General features: G+C 40.2%; 1 protein-coding gene across 1 annotated transcript in view; it reads left to right on the top strand.

Annotated features, from left to right (window-relative positions):
* The first annotated feature begins 4,025 nt into the window (after positions 1 to 4,025).
* SDHAF3 (succinate dehydrogenase complex assembly factor 3) overlaps positions 4,026 to 20,635 on the top strand; it is a 77,794-nt gene continuing 61,184 nt past the window's right edge. Inside the window, exon 1 of the mRNA XM_012450764.3 lies at positions 4,026 to 4,284. Coding sequence (XP_012306187.1) covers positions 4,111 to 4,284 — 174 coding nt within the window. The 5' untranslated portion in view covers positions 4,026 to 4,110. The remainder of the gene's footprint in view (positions 4,285 to 20,635) is intronic.

Below are 20,635 nucleotides of genomic sequence, written 5' to 3'. Positions count from 1 at the left end.
CTGGCCTGTAGGGTTTCTGCTGAGAGATCTGCAGTGAGTCTGATGGGCTTCCCTTTGTGGGTAACCCGACCTTTCTCTCTGGCTGCCCTTAGTATTTTCTCCTTCATTTCAACCCTGGTGAATCTGATGATTATGTGTCTTGGGGTTGCTCTTCTAGAGGAGTATCTTTGTGGTGTTCTCTGTATTTCCTGGACTTGAATCTCGGCCTGCCTTGTTAGGTTGGGGAAGTTTTCCTGGATAATATCCTGAAGAGTATTTTCCAGCTTGGATGCATTCTCTTCGTCACATTCAGGTACACCTATCAAACGTAGATTAGGTCTTTTCACATAGTCCCATATTTCTTGTTGACTTTGTTCATTCCTTTTTACCCTGTTTTCTCTAATCTTGCCTTCTCGTTTTATTTCATTGAGTTGATCTTCGACCTCTGATATCCTTTCTTCTGCTTGGTCAATTCGGCTGTTGAAACTTGTGCATGCTTCACGAAGTTCTCGTGTTGTGTTTTTCAGCTCCATCAATTCGCTCATATTCCTCTCTAAGTTGTCCATTCTTGTTAGCATTTCGTCAAGTCTTTTTTCAAGGTTCTTAGTTTCTTTGCATTGGGTTAGAACATGTTCTTTTAGCTCACGGAAGTTTCTTATTATCCACTTTCTGAAAGCTGATTCTGTCATTTCATCACACTCATTCTCCGTCCAGTCTTGTTCCCTTGCTGGTGGGGAGTTGTGATCCCTTGTAGGAGGAGAAGTGTTCTGGTTTTGGGTGTTTTCATCCTTTTTGCGCTGGTTTCTTCCCATCTTTGTGGATTTTTCCACCTGCTGACTTTGTAGTTGTTGTCTTTCTGATTTTGGTAATTTTAAGTCTGCTGTGGCAGAACTCATAAACCCCCTGCTCTTCCCCCGAGGTGTTTTGTCCCAGGGAGTTACTGTTTTATGATGTTCCCCTGTGCGGTTGCTGTTTTCCCTGCCCACAAGGTGGCAGCCTAGTCACACTCAGGTTGCAGAGGCTTCGCTAAGCTGCTGTGAGCTCCACCCAGCTTCCGTGTGAACTTCTGGGTGTAGTTAGAACTGCTTCCGCTATGTTGGCCCGCCCCTGTAGTGATGGAGTCTCTGTAGTGGCGGATTGCCTTGGTACAGAACAGCAGGGTGCCTATGGAGAACGCCCCTCCTCCACAGAGCTGGACCGTCCCGGTTTCAGTTGTGTTTCAGGTCTTCTTGCTGGGTAAGAGGGGACACCGTCTCATCTGATCTGCCTCCGGAGCCGCTGCGTTGGCTAAAGCCGCGGCTCTGAGATTCGTGGCGCTGGCCTGGCTCCCCGTTTCAGCTCCCCTTGCTGTCTTATAGGGGACTCAGACTCTCTCACTTTATACAGTGAGCCGTTGCCTCAGGGTGCCGGCCCAGCGGCTGCGCCGTTCAAGCCAGCGGCGCCAGCGGCGCTGGCGACCCGTGTGGCTTCTCTGCGTGTGAATCTCCTGTTCTGTGGGCAGTAAAAATCAGTCTGGAAATACGGCGTCCACTCACCCTCTGTGCTTTCTCTCGGAGCTGCATTCCCGAGTTCCTCCTAAGCGGCCATCTTGGATCCCAATCCATTGAATGTTTTCTTATATTTTATACTTAAACACACCAAGAGAGCTGAGATTAAAGAAATAATAACAGGCTTTTGAAGAAGTATTTATCACACATGTACTTTAACTCCAAAGGAAACTAGAAAAAAAGAAACTGGAACAAGAAATTAATTTTCAATTTACAGGGATATTAACAGATGAAGTATAGTTAGAAAAAAATTTCCTGAAGCAAAATAACCACACTGCTATCCAATCCTTGCCATTAATGTGGTTTGTCATAATACCAAATTAAATCAATTTTCAGAAAGTTCTGTGTTTTTTAAAACACACATTTTTCCCTAAATTTAAGCAAAAGGAGAAACTCCATTCAAGGCAATAAATATTGAAGTGCTTACTATTTGTAAGGCATTGTGGGCACTGAAAAATATACTAAAATGAGTAGGTACCTCCTTCAGTAGCTGAGTGTGTGTCTTGTTTGTTTTTCAAAAACTTTTTGCACAGAAAGAACTCTGGGGTCTGTGAGAGAATCACACAAATTCCAACATTCCTGCCTCTTACTCACCAGATGGAATATGAGGCACCTGATACTGTTAGTAAGTTTCACACATTAATTCAACGGATATTTATTGAGTGCTTATTACAGGTCTAGTGCAGGTCAATAACAAATCACAAAATCCCTGCCCCCATAGAATTTGTATTCTAGTTGGGGGGCAACAGAGAATAAGCATGAGTAAATTATGTAAGTAATATTGAGAGAAACAAAGCAGACGAGGAGCATAAGAAATTCTTGGTTTGGTTATGTTGCAGTTTCAAGCAGAGTTTCAAATAGGGTTGCCAGGGAGGGTCTCTTTAGAAGGGGACCTGAAATAATGAGCTGAGTGAAATAAATGCATTAGCTAAAATGATACATTTGGCAAAGCATTCCAAGTAGAGGGGACAGCAAGTGCCAAGTCTTCAGTTGGGAGCGTAACTGGCTTTTTAAAAGTTGAACTAAGAGCTAGGAGGCCAGTGTGGCTGGAACTGGCTAACTAGGGAGAAAGCAATAGGAGAAAATTTAAAGTTTCAAGGGCTAGAGACTCTGGGCTTTACACTGATGAAAATCTCTGGAGGCTTTTGTTGAGCAGGGGAGTGACATGGTCTGATTTACAGTTTAGACTGTTAAAAGAAAAACTTTAGACAAGTTAAATCTAATAGAGTTTATTTGCACATGCGTGTGTGCACACGCACACACACACACACAGTTTATGAGGCATTCATCAGGCAGCAGCACTTAGAACATGGAGAGGTTCAGAGAGCTCTACCCAGCACTGTGGGCAGGCAGTATTTGCAGACAAAAAAAGAAAGTGTCCCACAGAAACAGCTTGATTGGTTATAGTTGGGATTGTTTGGGCAGGACATTATGAAGTATTTGCCTAATATGGACATAGTCTGATGAGTTGGCAGTCTGTGATTGGCTGAAGCTCAGCTACTTGTCACAAGAATATACTCTCAGTTGCAGTTCATTTACATACTGTTAGGTTGCAGTTCCCTACATAGCAACTCAAAGTAGGGAGGAAGCTTTGGGCCAAATTTAATTTAAATTAAGTTGGAGCATGACCACAGTTGGTCATGGCCAGAAGCCAAACACATATATGGAAGCTAACACAATATCCAGTAGCGAGAGATTGTGGTAGAGTACATGGGGCGAAATGGTTGAATCCTGCATTTTTGTTGGTGACACCATCATGATTTGCTGAAGAACCAAATGTGAGACAGGAAAGGACAACACAAGGAGCTGCCAGCTTTGGAAACCAGTTCAACTCTCAATATTACCTTTGCAAAAGATAGAGCTTTGTGAATTTCTAGATTCATCATTCTTATCCCAGACTATTTAACCAGAATCTCCAGGATCATGGCCCTGGAAACAATACATTTAAAACGCTTCCCAAGAATTCTTCTGCAGCCAATTTGACTTGGACTATGGAGTCAGCTGGCTCAGGGCTCACTTGTGTTGTTTACACGGAAGAGCCCATGCCCAGAGTATAAACTGGGAGTACAGCGCTGTGCAAAGTGTGTAGGTTGGTGAGCTACTGGATTAATCTCTGATCCCTGACGCTGGATGCAGTAGTACTGTAAGATGCCTCAAGTGGGTTGGGAAGCATGGAAGGATTCCTGGAGGAGACTGATTTTAAGGAAGCGTTTCTCAGGCCTTTGGTAGGAGGACAGAAACGAAGTTAAATGAAAACGACAGTGGAGTGGGACTGAGAAGTGGCAACGGTCCACAACAGACCTCTCTTTTTCAAGGCCTCTGTCACCAGATCGCAGCCCAGGAGAAGCCACAACGAGGCGCAGGCGCGACTCCACAAAGGCCACGCCCTTCGTAGAGAAGGACCAACCCGTTTCCCGCCCGGAGGAGAGCTTGGGTTTCCGGAAGGACCTGATTCTGGGAGGGACCAAACCGGATAGAGGTCGCGCGCCGTCTTCCGTCGGCCTTCCGGTTCACTAATAAGTGATTTCTCAGGTGGGCGTGAACACGCTGTTCCTCTGCGCAGGCGCGGTCGGCGCGCGGCGCAATGGTGGGGCGGCACGTTTCTCGAGTCCGGGCTTTATATAAGCGCGTCTTGCAGCTGCATCGTGTTTTGCCCCCGGACCTCAAAGCCCTGGGCGACCAGTATGTGAAGGACGAATTTAGGAGACATAAAGCCGTTGGTTCTGACGAGGCCCAGCGTTTCTTGCAGGAATGGGAGGCAAGTGGCACCCTCGTTTCTTTGCCCAAGACCTTTGGGGTCCCTCGGTGTCCGGGTTTCTTGTTCCATGGCCCCATGCGGGGTTAAACAGTGCAGCAACCTGTTTTGTTTGAATTAAACAGCGTAATGCTGTTGAGACGACACTTTCCAAAGTTTCTCCCACGGGTTTCTCAGTGAAGCAGATCCTATTACTTCAGCGTCTCCAATTCAGTTTAACTTTTGAGCTCCTGCAGATGCCGGGTGCTGGAAGGGTGAGGATAGGTCACAGAAATGAGCAGGTCGTCAAGTGCCCAAAGACCTCAGGAGCTTTTTGTCCCTTTAAGTGCCTTTGCACGTAGTAAGCGCCCATTAATAAATTAATGGTTCTCTTATTAGTTTTCAAATTTAAAGGCTTATTTCCCTGTTATTATTTCTTTAATCTCAGCTCTCTTGGTGTGTTTAAATAATTTTCTCACTTGACCGTTACAGAAATCACATAACATGAAAAAGACTATAGGTTACAATAGACTGGAGATTACAAACGGTGAAGGAGAAAAATGCTGGCGGCAGTTAAGTCAGGTGAAAGTTGTTTCTTCCGGGGTCTCAAGTCAGTGTTACATCGCCATGCACCATTGCTCTAAGTATTAAAGAGACACATGCACTAGCAGTAAGTCGTTTGACTTTTTTTTTTTTAGTGAAGAAAAAAAGGTATTCAGAATATTTCGTGGGACTCGGGGCCCTGCAGGATTGCCCCTAGTTTTCACTTGCAAATATCAAGAAATGAATGGAATTAGAGATTAGAATGACAGCTCAGATATTTGAAAGCTTGAGTTGGAGCCGGTATGAAAATAGAGGTAAGTGATTCCTCAGCCTAAACAGTTGAAGAAATGACTGAAGTCTGCTTAAAAAAAAAAAAAAATCATAAAAGAATGGTTAGAGTGAACACAAAATTTGCACTGACTTCCAGAATTCTTATTTGTAGCGTTATTGAAGCTTTTAAGAGTGACATTTAGAACAATAGGGAAATTCAGAACTTTCTTGAAAATCATGGTGTATTTGGTGTAATTCGCTTGCCTGAAGCCAGGGAAGTTGAAGCTTTTCAGATACAGAGCACTTTTTTTTTTTTTTTTTTTTTTTTTTTTTTACGAAGAAAACTAAATTTACTGATAGGATTGGTTTAAATTTAGAAGAACTTTACATACGTAAGTGAAAAAAGTCAATATTCAAGTGGCTGATACTGTAATCCTAAGACAATAACCCAATTAGCTAACCTCAACCTAGTTTCTTTTTTTTTTTTTTTTTTTATTGCATTTTAGGTTTTGGGGTACATGTGAAAAACATGCAAGGTTGTTGCTTAGGTGCATACGTGGCAGTGTGATTTGCTGCCTTCCTCCCCTTCACCCATATCTGGCATTTCTCCCCATGCTATCCCTCCCCAATTCCCCACCCCCCCGCTGTCCCCCCCACTCCCCCACAACAGACCCCCATGTATAGTGCTCCCCTCCCTGTGTCCATGTGTTCTCCTTGTTCAACACCCGCCTATGAGTGAGAACATGTGGTGTTTGATTTTGTGTTCTTGTGTCAGTTTGCTGAGAATGATGGTTTCCAGGTTCATCCATGTCCCTACAAAGGACGCGAACTCCTCGTTTTTAATGGCTGCATAATATTCCATGGACAGAGCACTTTTTATAAGGTAATTTGGTCTTGGAGCCTGAAGAACTGGAGTCAGATTGAGTCTCTGATATTTATTTATTAAGTGTCAGATAATTTTCCTAGTCTTATTTTCTCATCTGTAAAATAGTGTTTATATATGCATCTCAAAATTTATGTATGTAAATGTATTTACAAGCACTTGTATTTTGTTAATTGTTATGAAGCTATAAGATACTGTATTAAAGTATTTTACATCTTTTAAGGTACGTCATTTTGTGGCTGTACACGAAGGAGAGTAGCCCTCTGCTGGGAGGAAATAAGGTTATTTTGAGAAGTCTTAAAGTGTAAGAACTTGGAAGCCTTTTAGGGAAAAAGTAGGAAAGAATAGCAACTCAGAAAAAATTGATAATAGGTTGTAGGAGAGAGAGAGGGTATATAAAAGAACTGCATAAATAAAATATGTGTTAGTTGACCTAGTAGGCTTGGTAACAGGTATGGAGCCTTTTAAAACTCATATACATAGAGAAGAGTAGAAAGACTACAGAGTTCTTCTACATCCTGTTTTCCCTTATGTTAGCATTTTACATAATCAGGGTACAGTGATCAAAAGCAAGAAATTAACATTGCTGCAATACTATTAACTACAGGCTTTATTTACATTTTGCCAGTACTTTCACTAATGTCCTTATTCTGTTCCAGGATCCCATGGGGATTCTACAATGCGTTTAGTCATTCTTTTTCCTTAATCTCCTTTCTGTGACTGTTCCTCAGTCTTCTTATCTTTCATAACTTTGGTACTTTTTTGAAAAGTACTGGTCTGTTACTTTGTGGAATGTTTCTCAATTTGAGTTTGTCTGATGTTTTCTCGTGGTGAAATTGATGTTATATATTACTGAGAATAGCACAGGGGCGAACTGTTCTCAGCACTTAATGTCAGAGAGTAAATGATATTAACATGACTTCTTACTGGTAATGATAACGGTGATCACTTGGTTAAAGTGATAATCCGCCTGGTGTCTCCACTGTAAACTTACTATTTTCCCTTTGAAATTAATACATAGTTGGAGGTAGGTACTCTCTCAGGATTTGCAGATGAATACTAATCTTAGCATTCATTGAAAGATTTTGGCATTGTGTTCCAATGGTGTTTTTTTGGTTTCCCTTATTTCTGAATTTATTAGTTGACATATGCCTGTAAAGAACAGTTTTCCTATCTTCCTCATTGTTGACCTAGTGGAGTCAATGAATTGGCAGCTGGGTAAAGATAAATGTAAACCTAGTTTTCTCTTTGGATAACATAATTCTCACAGTTGCAAGGCAGCTTAATCTAAGTCTGGGAGTAAGAATTGGTAGATTGGATCCAAGAAAGATACTTGAAGAACTGGTCATTTTGGAAGAGTAGGGCTAGAGAAGATGCTAATGATTTGGAGGGGAGGAAAACCTGGCTAGAGTTTTATCATCAGAGAGTAATATACTTAAGACTTCCAAGTCTTTTCTCCCAAGATATTCTTCAAAACATGTAATTTATGATTGTTTTACTAGATATTGCTAGATATGATACGGATTTTTATGTCTTTGTTGTTTTTCAGTTAGTGCTGATTACAAACTTGGCACTTGTTTGAATCTTATTTAATGGTTATGTTTACATCAAACTAAATAACTGTTGTGGACTTCTGACTTAATAGGTAGAGTCTGGTCTACACGGTCCCAATTCCTCACACACATCTAAACTTAATTATGGACTTGAATGGATTCTGAATTTGTTTTACATCAGTGGGCAATGTTGGGTATAGTTACCACTTGATAGAATGGGATCAAGAATGCTAGAGGCCCTGTATTTGGAAGAGAGTTCTCTAATTAGAGATCCTGGAAAACTGGCAATATCATAATAGAGAGAATTCAGCTGGGGGAAGTTTTTGTTCAAGGGCCACTTGGGGCAGGGTGGAAGGAAAGTATTTCATTTTAAGTATAGGAATGTAAAAAGCATGTTTACAGAGTGGATAGTGAATTTATTAATTTCTTACTAGAAGAAAAAATATAAGTTCAGGAAGAGTTTTTGGGAATCTGTTAAGGGAGAATGTATGATAACTGGTTTGTAAACTGTGCATTGTAATCTCTCAACTCTTAGGAGGTAACTTTTAGAAGTGAAATTGAGACGCCATAGATTAGGGGTCTTACTACGGCATTGTAAATGTTCTGACTGTGCTCATTTTTGGGGAATAGTTGATTTAAGTAAGGCTTTCTATTTTTCTCTCTTTGCCTACCACTTATTTTGTAGGAAATCAGAATAAGCATTTGAAGATTAAATAGATAAAACATGTTAGTGAGAGAATATGAGACAAAGAGCACAGAAGACTGGGCTCTCAGGAGCTACTTGAATAGACTTCATGTGTTTAATTTTTCTTTCTCCGTCCTATTTATTTTTCTCAGTTGCCCCTTGCCTGGTTTCTGTTGTTTTTCTTAAGGAGCTGCTTTGTTCTGTGTCTGTTGGGGAAAAAGTGTTAGTTTTATTTCTAGAAAAAAAGGCATAAACATTTTGCAGATAGTTTTGATCACTTACTATTGTCAGACAATGTGCTAGGCATTTAGGATGCAAAAATGAACAATAAACATTTTACTTTCACGGTGTTCAAAGTTTAGTAGAAAAGGACAATTGTAACATAGTATGAAAGAGTGTCTACTAAATGCTGTGGGATCAAGGAGGAATGGAGGAAGTTGAAAGCTACACAAGATGGTTAAGTCTTGAGTAGGTCAAATTTACCATGTCAAAAAGAGAACTTTCTAGAAAGAGGGAATAACATATGCAGAGGCATTGAGGTAAGAAACAGTAAGAAACAGTATGACTTTTTTCCAGGAACTGCAGTGTTGTGTTTGGAATTTAGCGTTATATACAGAAGATGAGGAAGAAATAAAGCTAAAGAGGTAGCAGGAGACAGGATATTTTGCTAAGGATTTTAAGTTTTTATTTTGAATCATTGAAAGCTTTTTAAATGGTAGAAATGATTTAAATAATATTCTTAAAAGATCATGTTAGCAGCAATATAGAGGAATAATTGAAGAGCCAGATTGAAAGTAGGGAGAACTGTTAGTAGATTGATGTAGTAATCCCAAGCCAAGTAGGTATATGCCTAAACCAAGACAGAGGCCTTGAAAATGGAGAATATGGATTTATAAAGTTTTTTTTTCTTTTAAAGTAGAATGGAACTTGACTTGTTGACCAATACAGTATTAGTGAAGGAGAAGAAAACAGAATGGATAACTTCTGGATTTGGAGCATGATACCAATAACCAGAATAGTTATGTAGGAGGAACAGATTGGGAATGAGTTCAGTTTTGTGTGCTTTGCACTAAAAATTCTGATGGAACCGTTAAGTGAAGATGTTCAGAGAGATAAGGCTGATGCTCAGGAGACAGATTGTGGCTGGAGATAGAGATTTGGAATTTATTACCTGTAGTTGGTGGACCAAAGATGTGGGTGGAAGTGCCCCTTTTGGGTATAGTATAGGGGAACTTGGTCAAAGATAGAACATTAACATTTAGGAGTTAAGAGATTGGGCCGGGCGCGGTGGCTCAAGCCTGTAATCCCAGCACTTTGGGAGGCCGAGGTGGGTGGATCACAAGGTCAAGAGATCGAGACCATCCTGGTCAACATGGTGAAACCCTGTCTCTACTAATACAAAAAATTAGCTGGGCATGTTGGCACGTGCCTGTAATCCCAGCTACTCGGGAGGCTGAGGCAGGAGAATTGCCTGAACCCAGGAGGCGGAGGTTGCAGTGAGCCGAGATAGCGCCATTGCACTCCAGCCTGGGTAACAAGAGCGAAACTCCGTCTCAAAAAAAAAAAAAAAAGGAGTTAAGAGATTGAAAGTAGTAGTATAGTGCTGGAATTGTTTTATTTTTTCCGTTTGTATTTAGTTGTTCCTAGCTACTGCTGCAAAGGAAGGTACTTTTTAACTTTTTCTAAATTTTAAGTTTTTGGATACATGTGCTGAACCTGCAAGTTTGTTACATAGGTATACATGTGCCATGGTGGTTTGCTAGACCTATCAACCCGTCATCTAGGTTTTAAGCCCGGTGTGCGTTTGGTTTTTGTCTTGATGCTCTCTTTCCTCTTTCCTCCCATGCCCCCGACAGACCTCGGTGTGTGATGTTCCCTCCCTGTGTCCATGTGTTCTCATTGTTCAACTCCCACTTATGAATGAGAACATGCAGTGTTTGGTTTTCTGTTCCTGTATTAATGTGCTGAGGATGATGGTTTCCAGCTTCATCCATGTCCCTGCAAAGGACATGAATTCATCCTTTTTTATGGCTGCATAGTATTCCATGGTATATATGTGCCATGTTTTCTTTATCCTGTCTATCATTGATGGGCATTTGGGTTAATTCCATGTTTTTGCTATTGTAAATAGTGCTGCAGTAAACATGTGCGCGCATGTGTCTTTATAATAGAATTATTTATTATCCTTTGGTTACATACCCAGTAGTGGGATTGCTGGGTCAAATGATATTTCTGGTTCCAGATCCTTGAGGAATTGCCTCACTGTCTTCCACTATGGTTGAACAAATTTACACTCCCACCAACAGTGTAAAAGCAGTCCTATTTCTCTGCATCCTCTTCAGCATCTGTTGTTTCCTGACTTTTTAATGATCGCCATTCTGAGTGAGGTGGTATCTCATTGTGGTTTTGATTTGCATTTCTCTGATGACCAGTGATGATGAGCTTTTTGTCTTATGTTTGTTGGCCACATAAATGTCTTCTTTTGACAAGTGTCTGTTCATATCCTTTGCCCACTATTTGATGAGGTAGTTTGTTTTTTTCTTGTAAATTTGTTTTAAATTCCTTGTGGATTCTGGTTATTAGCCCTTTGTCAGATGGATAGATTGCAAAAATTTTCTCCGATTCTGGAGGTTGCCTGTTCACTCTGATGATAATTTCTTTTGCTGTGCAGAAGCTCTTTAGTTTAATTAGATACCATTTGTCAATTTTGGCTTTTGTTGCCATTGCTTTTGGTGTTTTAGTCATGAAGTCTTTGCCCATGTTTATGTCCTGAATGGTATTGCCTAGGTTTTCTTCTAGAGCTTTTATGGTTTAAGGTTTTATGTTTAAGTTTTAATCCATCTTGAGTTAATTTTTGTATAAGGTGTAAAGAAGGGGTCCAGTTTCAGTTTTCTGCATATGGCTAGCCAGTTTTCCCTACACCATGTATTGAATAGGGAATCCTTTCCCCATTACTTGTTTTTGTCAGGTTTGTTGCAGATCAGATGGCTATAGATGTGTGGTATTATTTCTGAGATCTCTTACTGTTCCATTGGTCTATATGTCTGTTTTGGTACCAGTACCATGCTGTTTTGGTTACTGTCACCTTGTTGTATAGTATGAAGTCAGGTAGCCTGATGCTTCCAGCTTCATTGTTTTTGGTTAGGATTGTCTTTGCTATACAGGCTCTTTTTTCATTCCGTATGAAATTTAAAGTAGTTTTTTCTAGTTCTTTGAAGAAAGTCAGTGGTAGCTTAGTGGGGATAGCATTGAATCTATAAATTACTTTGGGCAGTATGGCCATTTTCACAATATTGATTCTTCCTATCCATAAGCATGGAAGGTTTTTTCATTTGTTTGTGTCCTCTTTTATTTCCTTGAGCAGTGGTTTGTAGTTCTCCTTGAAGAGGTCCTTTGTGTCCCTTGTAAGTTGTATTCCTAGGTATTCTCTTTGTAGCAATTGTGAATGGGAGTTCCCTCATTTGACGCTCTGCTTGTCTATTATTGGTGTATAGGAATGCTTGTGATTTTTGCACATTGATTTTGTATCCTGAGACTTTGCTGAAGTTGTTTATCAGCTTAAGGAGAAGTATACTATCATGTCATCTGCAAACAATTTGACTTCCTCTCTTCCTATTTGAATATTCTTTATTTCTTTCTCTTGCCTGATTGCTCTGGCCAGAACTTCCAATACTATATTGAATAGGAGTGGTGAGAGAGAGGGTATTGTTGTCTTGAGCCGGTTTTCAAAGGGAATGCTTTATCGTTTTTATTGTGTCTATTTGAGTCTTCTCTTTTCTTCTTTATTAATCTGGCTACCAGTCTGTCTACTTTGTTAATCTTTTCAAAAAACAGCTCCTGGATTCATTGATTTTTTTTTTTTTGAAGGGTTTTTCATGTCTCTGTCTCCTTCAGTTCTGCTTTGATTCTAGGTATTTCTTGTCTTCTGCTAGCTTTTGAATTTGCTCTTTCTTCTCTAGTTTTTTTTTTTGTTTGTTTGTTTTTCTTCTCTAGTTTTTTAAATTGTGATGTTAGGATGTCAGTTTTAGATTTATCCCGTTTTTTTTATGTGGGCATTTAGTGCTATAAATTTCCCTCTAAACACTGATTTAGCTGTATCCCAGGGATTCTGGTACGTTGTCTCTTTGTTCTCTTTGGTTTCAAAGAAACCACTTTCAGGGACCCCAATCAATTGTGGCTTTGGTCTTTTCACATAGTCCCATTTCGTTTGTTCCTTTTTAATCTTGTTTCTCTAATTTTGTTTTCACGCTTTATTTCATTAAGTTGATCTTCAGTCTCTGATATCCTTTCTTTCGATTGATTGATTTGGCTATTGATACTTGTGTATGCTTCACAAAGTCTCATGCTGTATTTTTCAGCTCCATCAGGTCATTTATGTTCTTCTCTAAACTGGTTATTCTAGCTAGCAATTTGTCTAACCTTTTTTCAAGGTTCTTAAGTTCCTTGCATTGGGTTAGAACATGCTTTTTTAGCAGGGAGGAGTTTGTTATTGCCCACCTTCTGAAGCCTACTTCTGTTAATTCATCAAACTCATTCTCCATCCAGTTTTGTGTCCTTGCTGGAGAGGAATTGTGGAGGAGAAGAGGCATTCTGGTTTTTGGAATTTTCAGCCTTTTTGTGCTGGTTTTTGCTCATCATCTTGTATCTACTTTGGATTGGGTTTTCTGTGGGGTCCTTTTTGTTGATGTTGATGTTACTGCTTTCTGTTTGTTAGTTTTTCTTCTAACAGTCAGGCCCCTCTTCTGCAGGTCTGCTGTGGTTTGCTGGAGTTCTACTCCAGACCCTGTTTGCCTGGGTATCACCAGTGGAGGCTGCAGAACAGCAAAGATTGCTGCCTGCTCCTTCCTCTGGAAGCTTCTTCCCAGAGGGGCACCAGCCTGATGCCAGCTGGAGCTCTCCTGTATTGAAGAGGAAAATTAAATTATAACATTGGCAGTCTGTAATTGCTGCATAATAAAATAAAGTTTACTGTATTGTGTTCAATATAAAACCTAACCCTCAGCTCTGCTTAAAATTAACTAACTCCCCATAAGACCTACCTTATCTATTCTCCACACATTCTCAGCAAAGTTCCCAGGCATCTCAAAGCCTCCTGTTTTTCTTGCTGATCAGCTTCAAGGTCACAGGGCAAGGTAACACCCAAAGGATGTACAATGCGTTTCTCAAAATGCTATTTTTCAAAGGTAATGTACATCATAAGACATGTTACAAATTAAGTGAGTGTTCTTTGTCCTGGCAGCTGTCAACCTGTTAGCTGCTATATCATCCCGGATGTATAAAAAGTACCCCATTTTCTTTCTCCTCTGCTCATCCTTGGTATGCTAATCTGCTGAGCCAGTGGCCAACTTAAAAAAATCCTCCTGTTTCACCCACTGGTCTCTCTGGTCTCCTGAATATTCTGCAACAATATGAGGTGTCTGTCAACCCTTGTTGGGAGGTCTCTTCCAGTCAGGAGGCATAGGGGTGAGGGACCCACTTGAGGAGGCAGTCTGTCCCTTAGCAGAGCTCAAGCACTGTGCTGGGAGAACTTGCCTTGTCAGGATCCACTGCTCTCTTTGGAGCCGGCCAGCAGGAACAATTAAGTCTGCTGAAGCTGCGCCCTCAGCTGCCCCTTCCCCCAGGTGCTCTGGCCCAGGGAGATGGGAGTTTTATCTATAAGCCCCTGAGTGGGGCTGCGGCCCTTCTTTCAGAGATGCCCTGCCCAGCGAGGAGCAATCTATAGAGGCAGTCTGGCCACAGCTGCTTTGCTGTGTTGTGTTGAGTTCCTCCAAGTCCTTAGAGGAACTTTCCCCTGACAGTCAGGGGAAAACCGCCTATTCAGGCCTCAGTAATGGCAGACACCCCTCCCCACCCAGGCTGGATGGTCCCAGGTCAACTTCAAACTGCAGTGCTGACAGTGAGAATTTCAAGCCAGTGGTTCTTAGCTTGCTGGCCTTCATGGAAGTGGGACCTGCTGAGCGAGACCACTTGGTTCCCTGGCTTCAGCCCCCTTTCCAGGGGAGTGAACCATTTGTTCTGTTTCACAGGGGTTTCAGGCACCACTGGGGTACGAAAAAAAAAACAAAACAAAACTGCAGCTAGCTTGATGTCTGCCTGAAGAGCTGCCCAGTTTTGTGCTTGAAACCCAGGGCCCTGGTGGTATAGGCACATAGGGAATCTCCTGGTCTTCAGATTGCAAAATCTGTGGGAAAAGAGCAGTACCTGGGCCGGATAGCACAGTCCTTTATTTATGGCTTCCCTTGGCTTAGGAAAAGGAGGTCCCCGACTCCTTGCACTTCTCTGGTGAGGCGATGCCCCACCCTGCTTCTGCTTGCCCTCTGTGGGCTGCACCCACTGCCTGACCAGTCCCAGTGAGATGAACAGGATACCTCAAGTGGAAATGAAGAAATCACCTGCCTTCTGCGTTGGTCTCGCTGGGAGCTGCAGACGGGAGCTGTTCCTGTTTGGCCATCTTGCCACATCCAACATAATCCATTTTCTTTTTCGTCCCTTCAAGTAAAGGCAACAATCTCACTATCATGGACTGACCGTTTGTAACTCCTCCTACTTCTTGAATATGTTCAATTATTTATACTTGTAAGATAATCTAGATAGCATAACATTTTCTCTCTCATTTTATTTTGTTGCATTTCTAGAGGAGAAATTTTTCAGATTTCAGGTAGCCATCCCTTTGTAACTATCATGGGATTTTTTTTTTCTTATATATGATTTTGAAGTGGATAATCAGATATGTATGATTAAGTGGCATGTCACCTATATTTAGAGTTTTCTTAACTTAGTATAATTAAGATTGGATGGGTGTTTTGCTAGTCTTTATAAATGTATGCTTCTCTTACCTAATTTTAGAACCTCATTTTGTTGCTTTTTAACATCTTGATTTATAGTTTTATTTTAGCTTGCAGGAGAAAAGGAATTAATTGCTTCTCTGTTTAGTGAATGGATTGTATGTGTCAGGGATACATCTCCCAAATATGAGTGGGTCAGTTAGGTCTCAGTCAAATTGTTAATTCTGCATTTTACTCATTGTCAGTGTTTTTGTGATGTGTCACACATAAATGTTTTCTACATCAAGTTTTAACTTTTAAAAAATTTTAGGCATATTGTGATACTTAACTAATGGCTTAAAAAGGAGTACAAGAGAAGATATAAAATAGTTTATCCTTGCAACATAAAATGTTTTCTAGTTTTTAATGTCTGAAACACTTAGCAAAGCTTTTAAGATACTACTCCTTAAGAATATTTAATTGTTATTAGTGTTATAAGATGTGTTATAACAATGCTCATGATTAAGTAACTAAAAGTATTTAAAACCATAATTCAGTCAATATTGCATGTATAATTGACTTTATGGTATGTTACTGGAAGACTGGTGTATGTTTCTTTTATTTCTATTTATTTTTAATTTTTATTGCATTTTAGGTTTTGGGGTACATGTGAAGAACATGCAAGATTGTTGCATAGGTACACACATGGCAATGTGATTTGCTGCCTTCCTCACCATCACCTATATCTGGCATTTCTCCCCATGCTATCTCCCCCCAACTCTCCACCCTCCACTGTCTCTCCCCTACTTCCCTCCGACAGACCCCAGTGTGTGATGCTCCCCTCCCTGTGTCCATGTGCTCTCATCATTCAACACCTACCTATGAGTGAGAATATGTGGTGTTTGATTTTCTGTTCTTGTGTTAGTTTGCTGAGAATTATGATTTCCAGGTTCATCCATGTCCCTACAAAGGACATGAACTCATCGTTTTTTATGGCTGCATAGTATTCCGTGGTGTGTATGTGCCACATTTTTCCTGTCCAGTCTATCATTGATGGGCATTCGGGTTGGTTCCAGGTCTTTACTATTGTAAATGGTGGTGCAGTGAACATTCGTGTGCATGTGTCCTTATATTAGAATGATTTATAATCCTTTGGGTATATACCCAGTAATGGGATTGCTGGGTCAAATAGAATTTCTATTTCTAGGTCCTTGAGGAATTGCCACACTGTCATCCACAATGGTTGAACTAATTTACACTCCCACTAACAGTGTGAAAGTGTTCCTATTTCTCCACATCCTCTCCAGCATCTGTTGTCTCCAGATTTTTTAATGATTGCCATTCTAACCGGTGTGAGATGGTATCTCAATGTAGTTTTGATTTGCATTTCTCTAATGACCAGTGATAATGAGCATTTTTTCATATGTTTGTTGGCCTCATGTATGTCTTCTTTTGTAAGGTGTCTGTTCACATCCTTCAGCCACTTTTGAATGGGCTTGTTTATCTTCTTCTTGTAAATCTGTTTTAGTTCTTTGTAGATTCTGGATATTAGCCGTTTGTCAGATGGGTAGATTGCAAAATTTTTTTCCCATTCTGTTGGTTGCCGATTCACTCTAATGACTGTTTCTTTTGCTGTGCAGAAGCTGTGGAGTTTGATTAGGTCGCATTTGTCTATTTTGGCTTTTGTTGCCAACACTTTCGGTTTTTTGGTCATGAAGTCCTTGGCTATGCCTACGTCCTGAATGGTTTTGCTTATATTTTCTTCTAGGATTGTTATGGTGTTAGATCTTATGTTTGTCTTTAATCCATCTGGAGTTAATTTTAGTGTAAGGTGTCAGGAAGGGGTCCAGTTTCTGCTTTCTGCACATGGCTAGCCAGTTTTCCCAACACCGTTTATTAAACAGGGAATCCTTTCCCCATTGCTTGTTTTCATCAGGTTTGTCAAGATGGTTGTAGATGTGTGGTGTTGCTTCTGAGGCCTCTGTTCTGTTCCATTGGTCTATGTCTCTGTTTTGGTACCAGTACCATGATGTTTTGATTACTGTAGCCTTGTAGTATAGCTTGAAGTCTGGTAGTGTGATGCCTCCCGCTTTATTCTTTTTGCTTAGAATTGACTTGGCTATGCGGGCTCTCTTTTGGTTCCATATGAAGTTTAAGGTGGTTTTCTCCAGTTCTGTGAAGAAGGTCATTGGTAGCTTGATGGGGATAGCGCTGAATCTGTAAATTACTTTGGGCAGTATGGCCATTTTCATGATATTGATTCTTCCTAACCATGAACATGTAATGTTTCTCCATCTGTTTGTGTCCTCTCTTATTTACTTGAACAGTGGTTTCTAGTTCTCCTTGAAGAGGTCCTTTACGTTCGTTGTTAGCTGTATTCCTAGGTATTTTATTCTCTTTGTAGCAATTGTGAATGGCAGTTTGTTCTTGAGACTCTCTTTAAGTCTGTTATTGGTGCGTAGGAATGCTTGTGATTTCTGCACATTGATTTTGTATCCTGAGACTTTGCTGAAGTTGCTTATCAGTTTCAGGAGATTTTGGGCTGAGACAATGGGGTCTTCTAGATATACAATCATGTCGTCTGCAAATAGAGACAATTTGACTTCCTCCTTTCCTATTTGAATACCCTTTATTTCTTTTTCTTGCCTGATTGCTCTGGCTAGAACTTCCAATACTATATTGAATAGGAGTGGAGAGAGAGGGCATCCTTGTCTAGTGCCAGATTTCAAAGGGAATGCTTCCAGTTTTTGCGCATTCAGTATGATATTGGCTGTTTGTTTGTCGTAAATAACTTTTATTATTTTGCGATACGTTCCATCAATACTTAGTTTATTGAGGGTTTTTAACATAAAGGCTGTTGAATTTTGTCAAAGGCCTTCTCCGCATCAATTGAGATAATCATGTGGTTTTTGTCTTTGGTTCTGTTTATGTGGTGAAATACGTTTATAGACTTGTGTATATTGAACCAGCCTTGCATCCCTGGGATGAAGCCTACTTGATCATGGTAGATAAACTTTTTGATGTCCTGTTGCAGTCAGTTTGCCAGTATTTCATTAAAGATTTTTGCATCTATGTTCATCATGGATATTGGCCTGAAGTTTTCTTTTCTTGCTGAGTCTCTGCCGGGTTTTGTTATCAGGATGATGTTGGTCTCATAAAATGATTTGGGAAGGATTCCCTCTTTTTGGATTGTTTGGCATAGTTTCAGAAGGAGTGGTACCAGCTCCTTTTTGTATGTCTGGTAGAATTCGGCTGTGAACCTATCTGGACCTGGGCTGGTTTTGGGTGCTAGGCTCTTAATTGCTGCCTCAACTTCTGCCCTTGTTATTGGTCTATTCAGGGTTTTGACTTCTTTCTGGTTTAGGCTTGGGAGGAGGCAAGTGTCCAGGAAGTTATCCATTTCTTCCAGGTTTACTAGTTTATGTGCAAAGAGTTGTTTGTAATAATCTCTGATGATGGTTTGTATTTCTGTGGAATCTGTGGTGATATCCCCTTTCTCATTTTTTATTGCATCTATTTGATTATTCTCTCTTTTCTTTTTTATTAATCTGGCTAGTAGTCTATTTTGTTGATCTTTTCAAAAAACCAGCTCCTGGATTTCTTGATTATTTGAAGGGTGTTTTGTGTCTCTATCTCCTTCAGTTCTGCTCTGATCTTAGTTATTTCTTGTCTTCTGCTAGGTTTTGAGTTTTTTTATCTTGCTCCTCTAGCTGTTTCAATTTTGACGATAGGATGTCGATTTTAGATCTTTCCTTGCTTCTCATGTGGGCATTTATTGCTATATCTTTTCCTCTAGACACTGCTTTAAATGTGTCCCAGAGATTCTGATATGTTGTGTCTTCATTCTTGTTGGTTTCGAAGAACATCTTTATATCTGCCTTCATTTCATTGTTTATCCAGTCAACATTCAAGAGCCAGTTCAGTTTCCATGAAGCTGTGTGGTTCTGAGTTAGTTTCTGAATTCTGAGTTCTAACTTGATTGCACTGTCGTTGAGAGAGTATTTGTTATGATTTCCATTCTTTTGCATTTGCTGAGGAGTGATTTACTTCCAATTATGTGGTCAGTTTTAGAGTAGGCGTGATGTGGTGCTGAGAATAATGTATATTCTGTGGATTTGGCGTGGAGAGTTCTGTAAATGTCTATTAGGTTTGCTTGTTCCCGGTCTGAGTTCAAGTCCTGGATATCCTTGTTAATTTTTTGTCTCGTTGATCTAATATTGACAATGGGGTGTTAAAGTCTCCCACTATTATTGTGTGGGAGTCTAAGTCTCTTAGTAAGTCATTAAGAACTTGCTTTATGTATCTGGGTGCTCCTGTATTGGGTGCATATATATTTAGGATCGTTAGCTCTTCTTGTTTCATTGATCCTTTTACCATTATGTAATGGTCTTCTTTTTCTCTTTTGATCTTTGTTGGTTTAGAGTCTATTTTATCAGAGATGAGAATTGCAACTCCTGCTTTTTTTTGCTCTCCATTTGCTTGGTAAATCTTCCTCCATCCCTTTATTTTGAGCCTTTGTATATCCTTACATGTGAGATGGGTTTTCTGGATACAGCACATCAATGGGTTTTGGCTTTTTATCCAGTTTGCTAGTCTGTGTCTTTTGATTGGGGCATTTAGCCCATTAACATTTAGGGTTAATATTGTTATGTGTGAATTTGATACTGCCGTTTTGATGCTAGTGGGCTGTTTTGACCATTAGTTGATGCAGTTTCTTCATTGTGTTGATGCTCTTTACCATTTGGTATGTTTTTGGAGTGGCTACTGGTTGTTCCTTTCTATTTAGTGCTTCTTTCAGGAGCTCTTATAAAGCAGGCCTGGTGGTGATGAAATCTCTGAGTAATTGCTTGTTTGTAAAGGATTTTATTTCTCTTTCACTTAAGAAGCTTAGTTTGGCTGGATATGAAATTCTGGGTTGAAAGTTCTTTTCTTTAAGGATGTCGAATATTGTCCCCCACTCTCTTCTGGCTTGAAGGGTTTCTGCTGAGAGATCTGCTGTAAGTCTGATGGCCTTCCCTTTGTGGGTAACCCGACCTTTCTCTCTGGCTGCCCTTAGCATTTTCTCCTTCATTTCAACCCTGGTGAATCTGACGATTATGTGCCTTGGGGTTGCTCTTCTTGAGGAATATCTTTGTGATGTTCTCTATATTTCCTGGACTTGAATATTGGCCTGCCTTGCTAGGTTCGGGAAATTTTCCTGGATGTTATCCTGAAGAGTATTTTCCAGCTTGGATTCATTCTCTTCGTCACATTCAGGTACACCTATCAAACGTAGATTAGGTCTTTTCACATAGTCCCATATTTCTTGTTGACTTTGTTCATTCCTTTTTACCCTTTTTTCTCTAATCTTGCCTTCTCCTTTTATTTCACTGAGTTGATCTTTGACCTCTGATATCCTTTCTTCTGCTTGGTCAATTCAGCTGTTGAAACTTATATATGCTTCGTGAAGTTCTCGTGTTGTCTTTTTCAGCTCCATCAATTCACTTACGTTCCTTTCTAAGCTGTTTATTCTCATTAGCATTTCGTCAAATCTTTCTTCAACGTTCTTAGTTTCTTTGCATTGGGTTAGAACATGTTCTTTTAGCTCAGAGAAGTTTCTTATTACCCACCTTCTGAAGCCTGTTTCTGTGATTTCATCATACTCATTCTCCATCCAGTCTTGTTTCCTTGCTGGTGA

Source organism: Aotus nancymaae, unplaced genomic scaffold (genome assembly GCF_030222135.1).
Source record: "Aotus nancymaae isolate 86718 unplaced genomic scaffold, 86718_ANA_hifiasm-v0.15.2.pri h1tg000025l, whole genome shotgun sequence".
Taxonomy (NCBI): domain Eukaryota; kingdom Metazoa; phylum Chordata; class Mammalia; order Primates; family Aotidae; genus Aotus; species Aotus nancymaae.
This window is presented reverse-complemented; position numbering and strand designations above follow the sequence as displayed.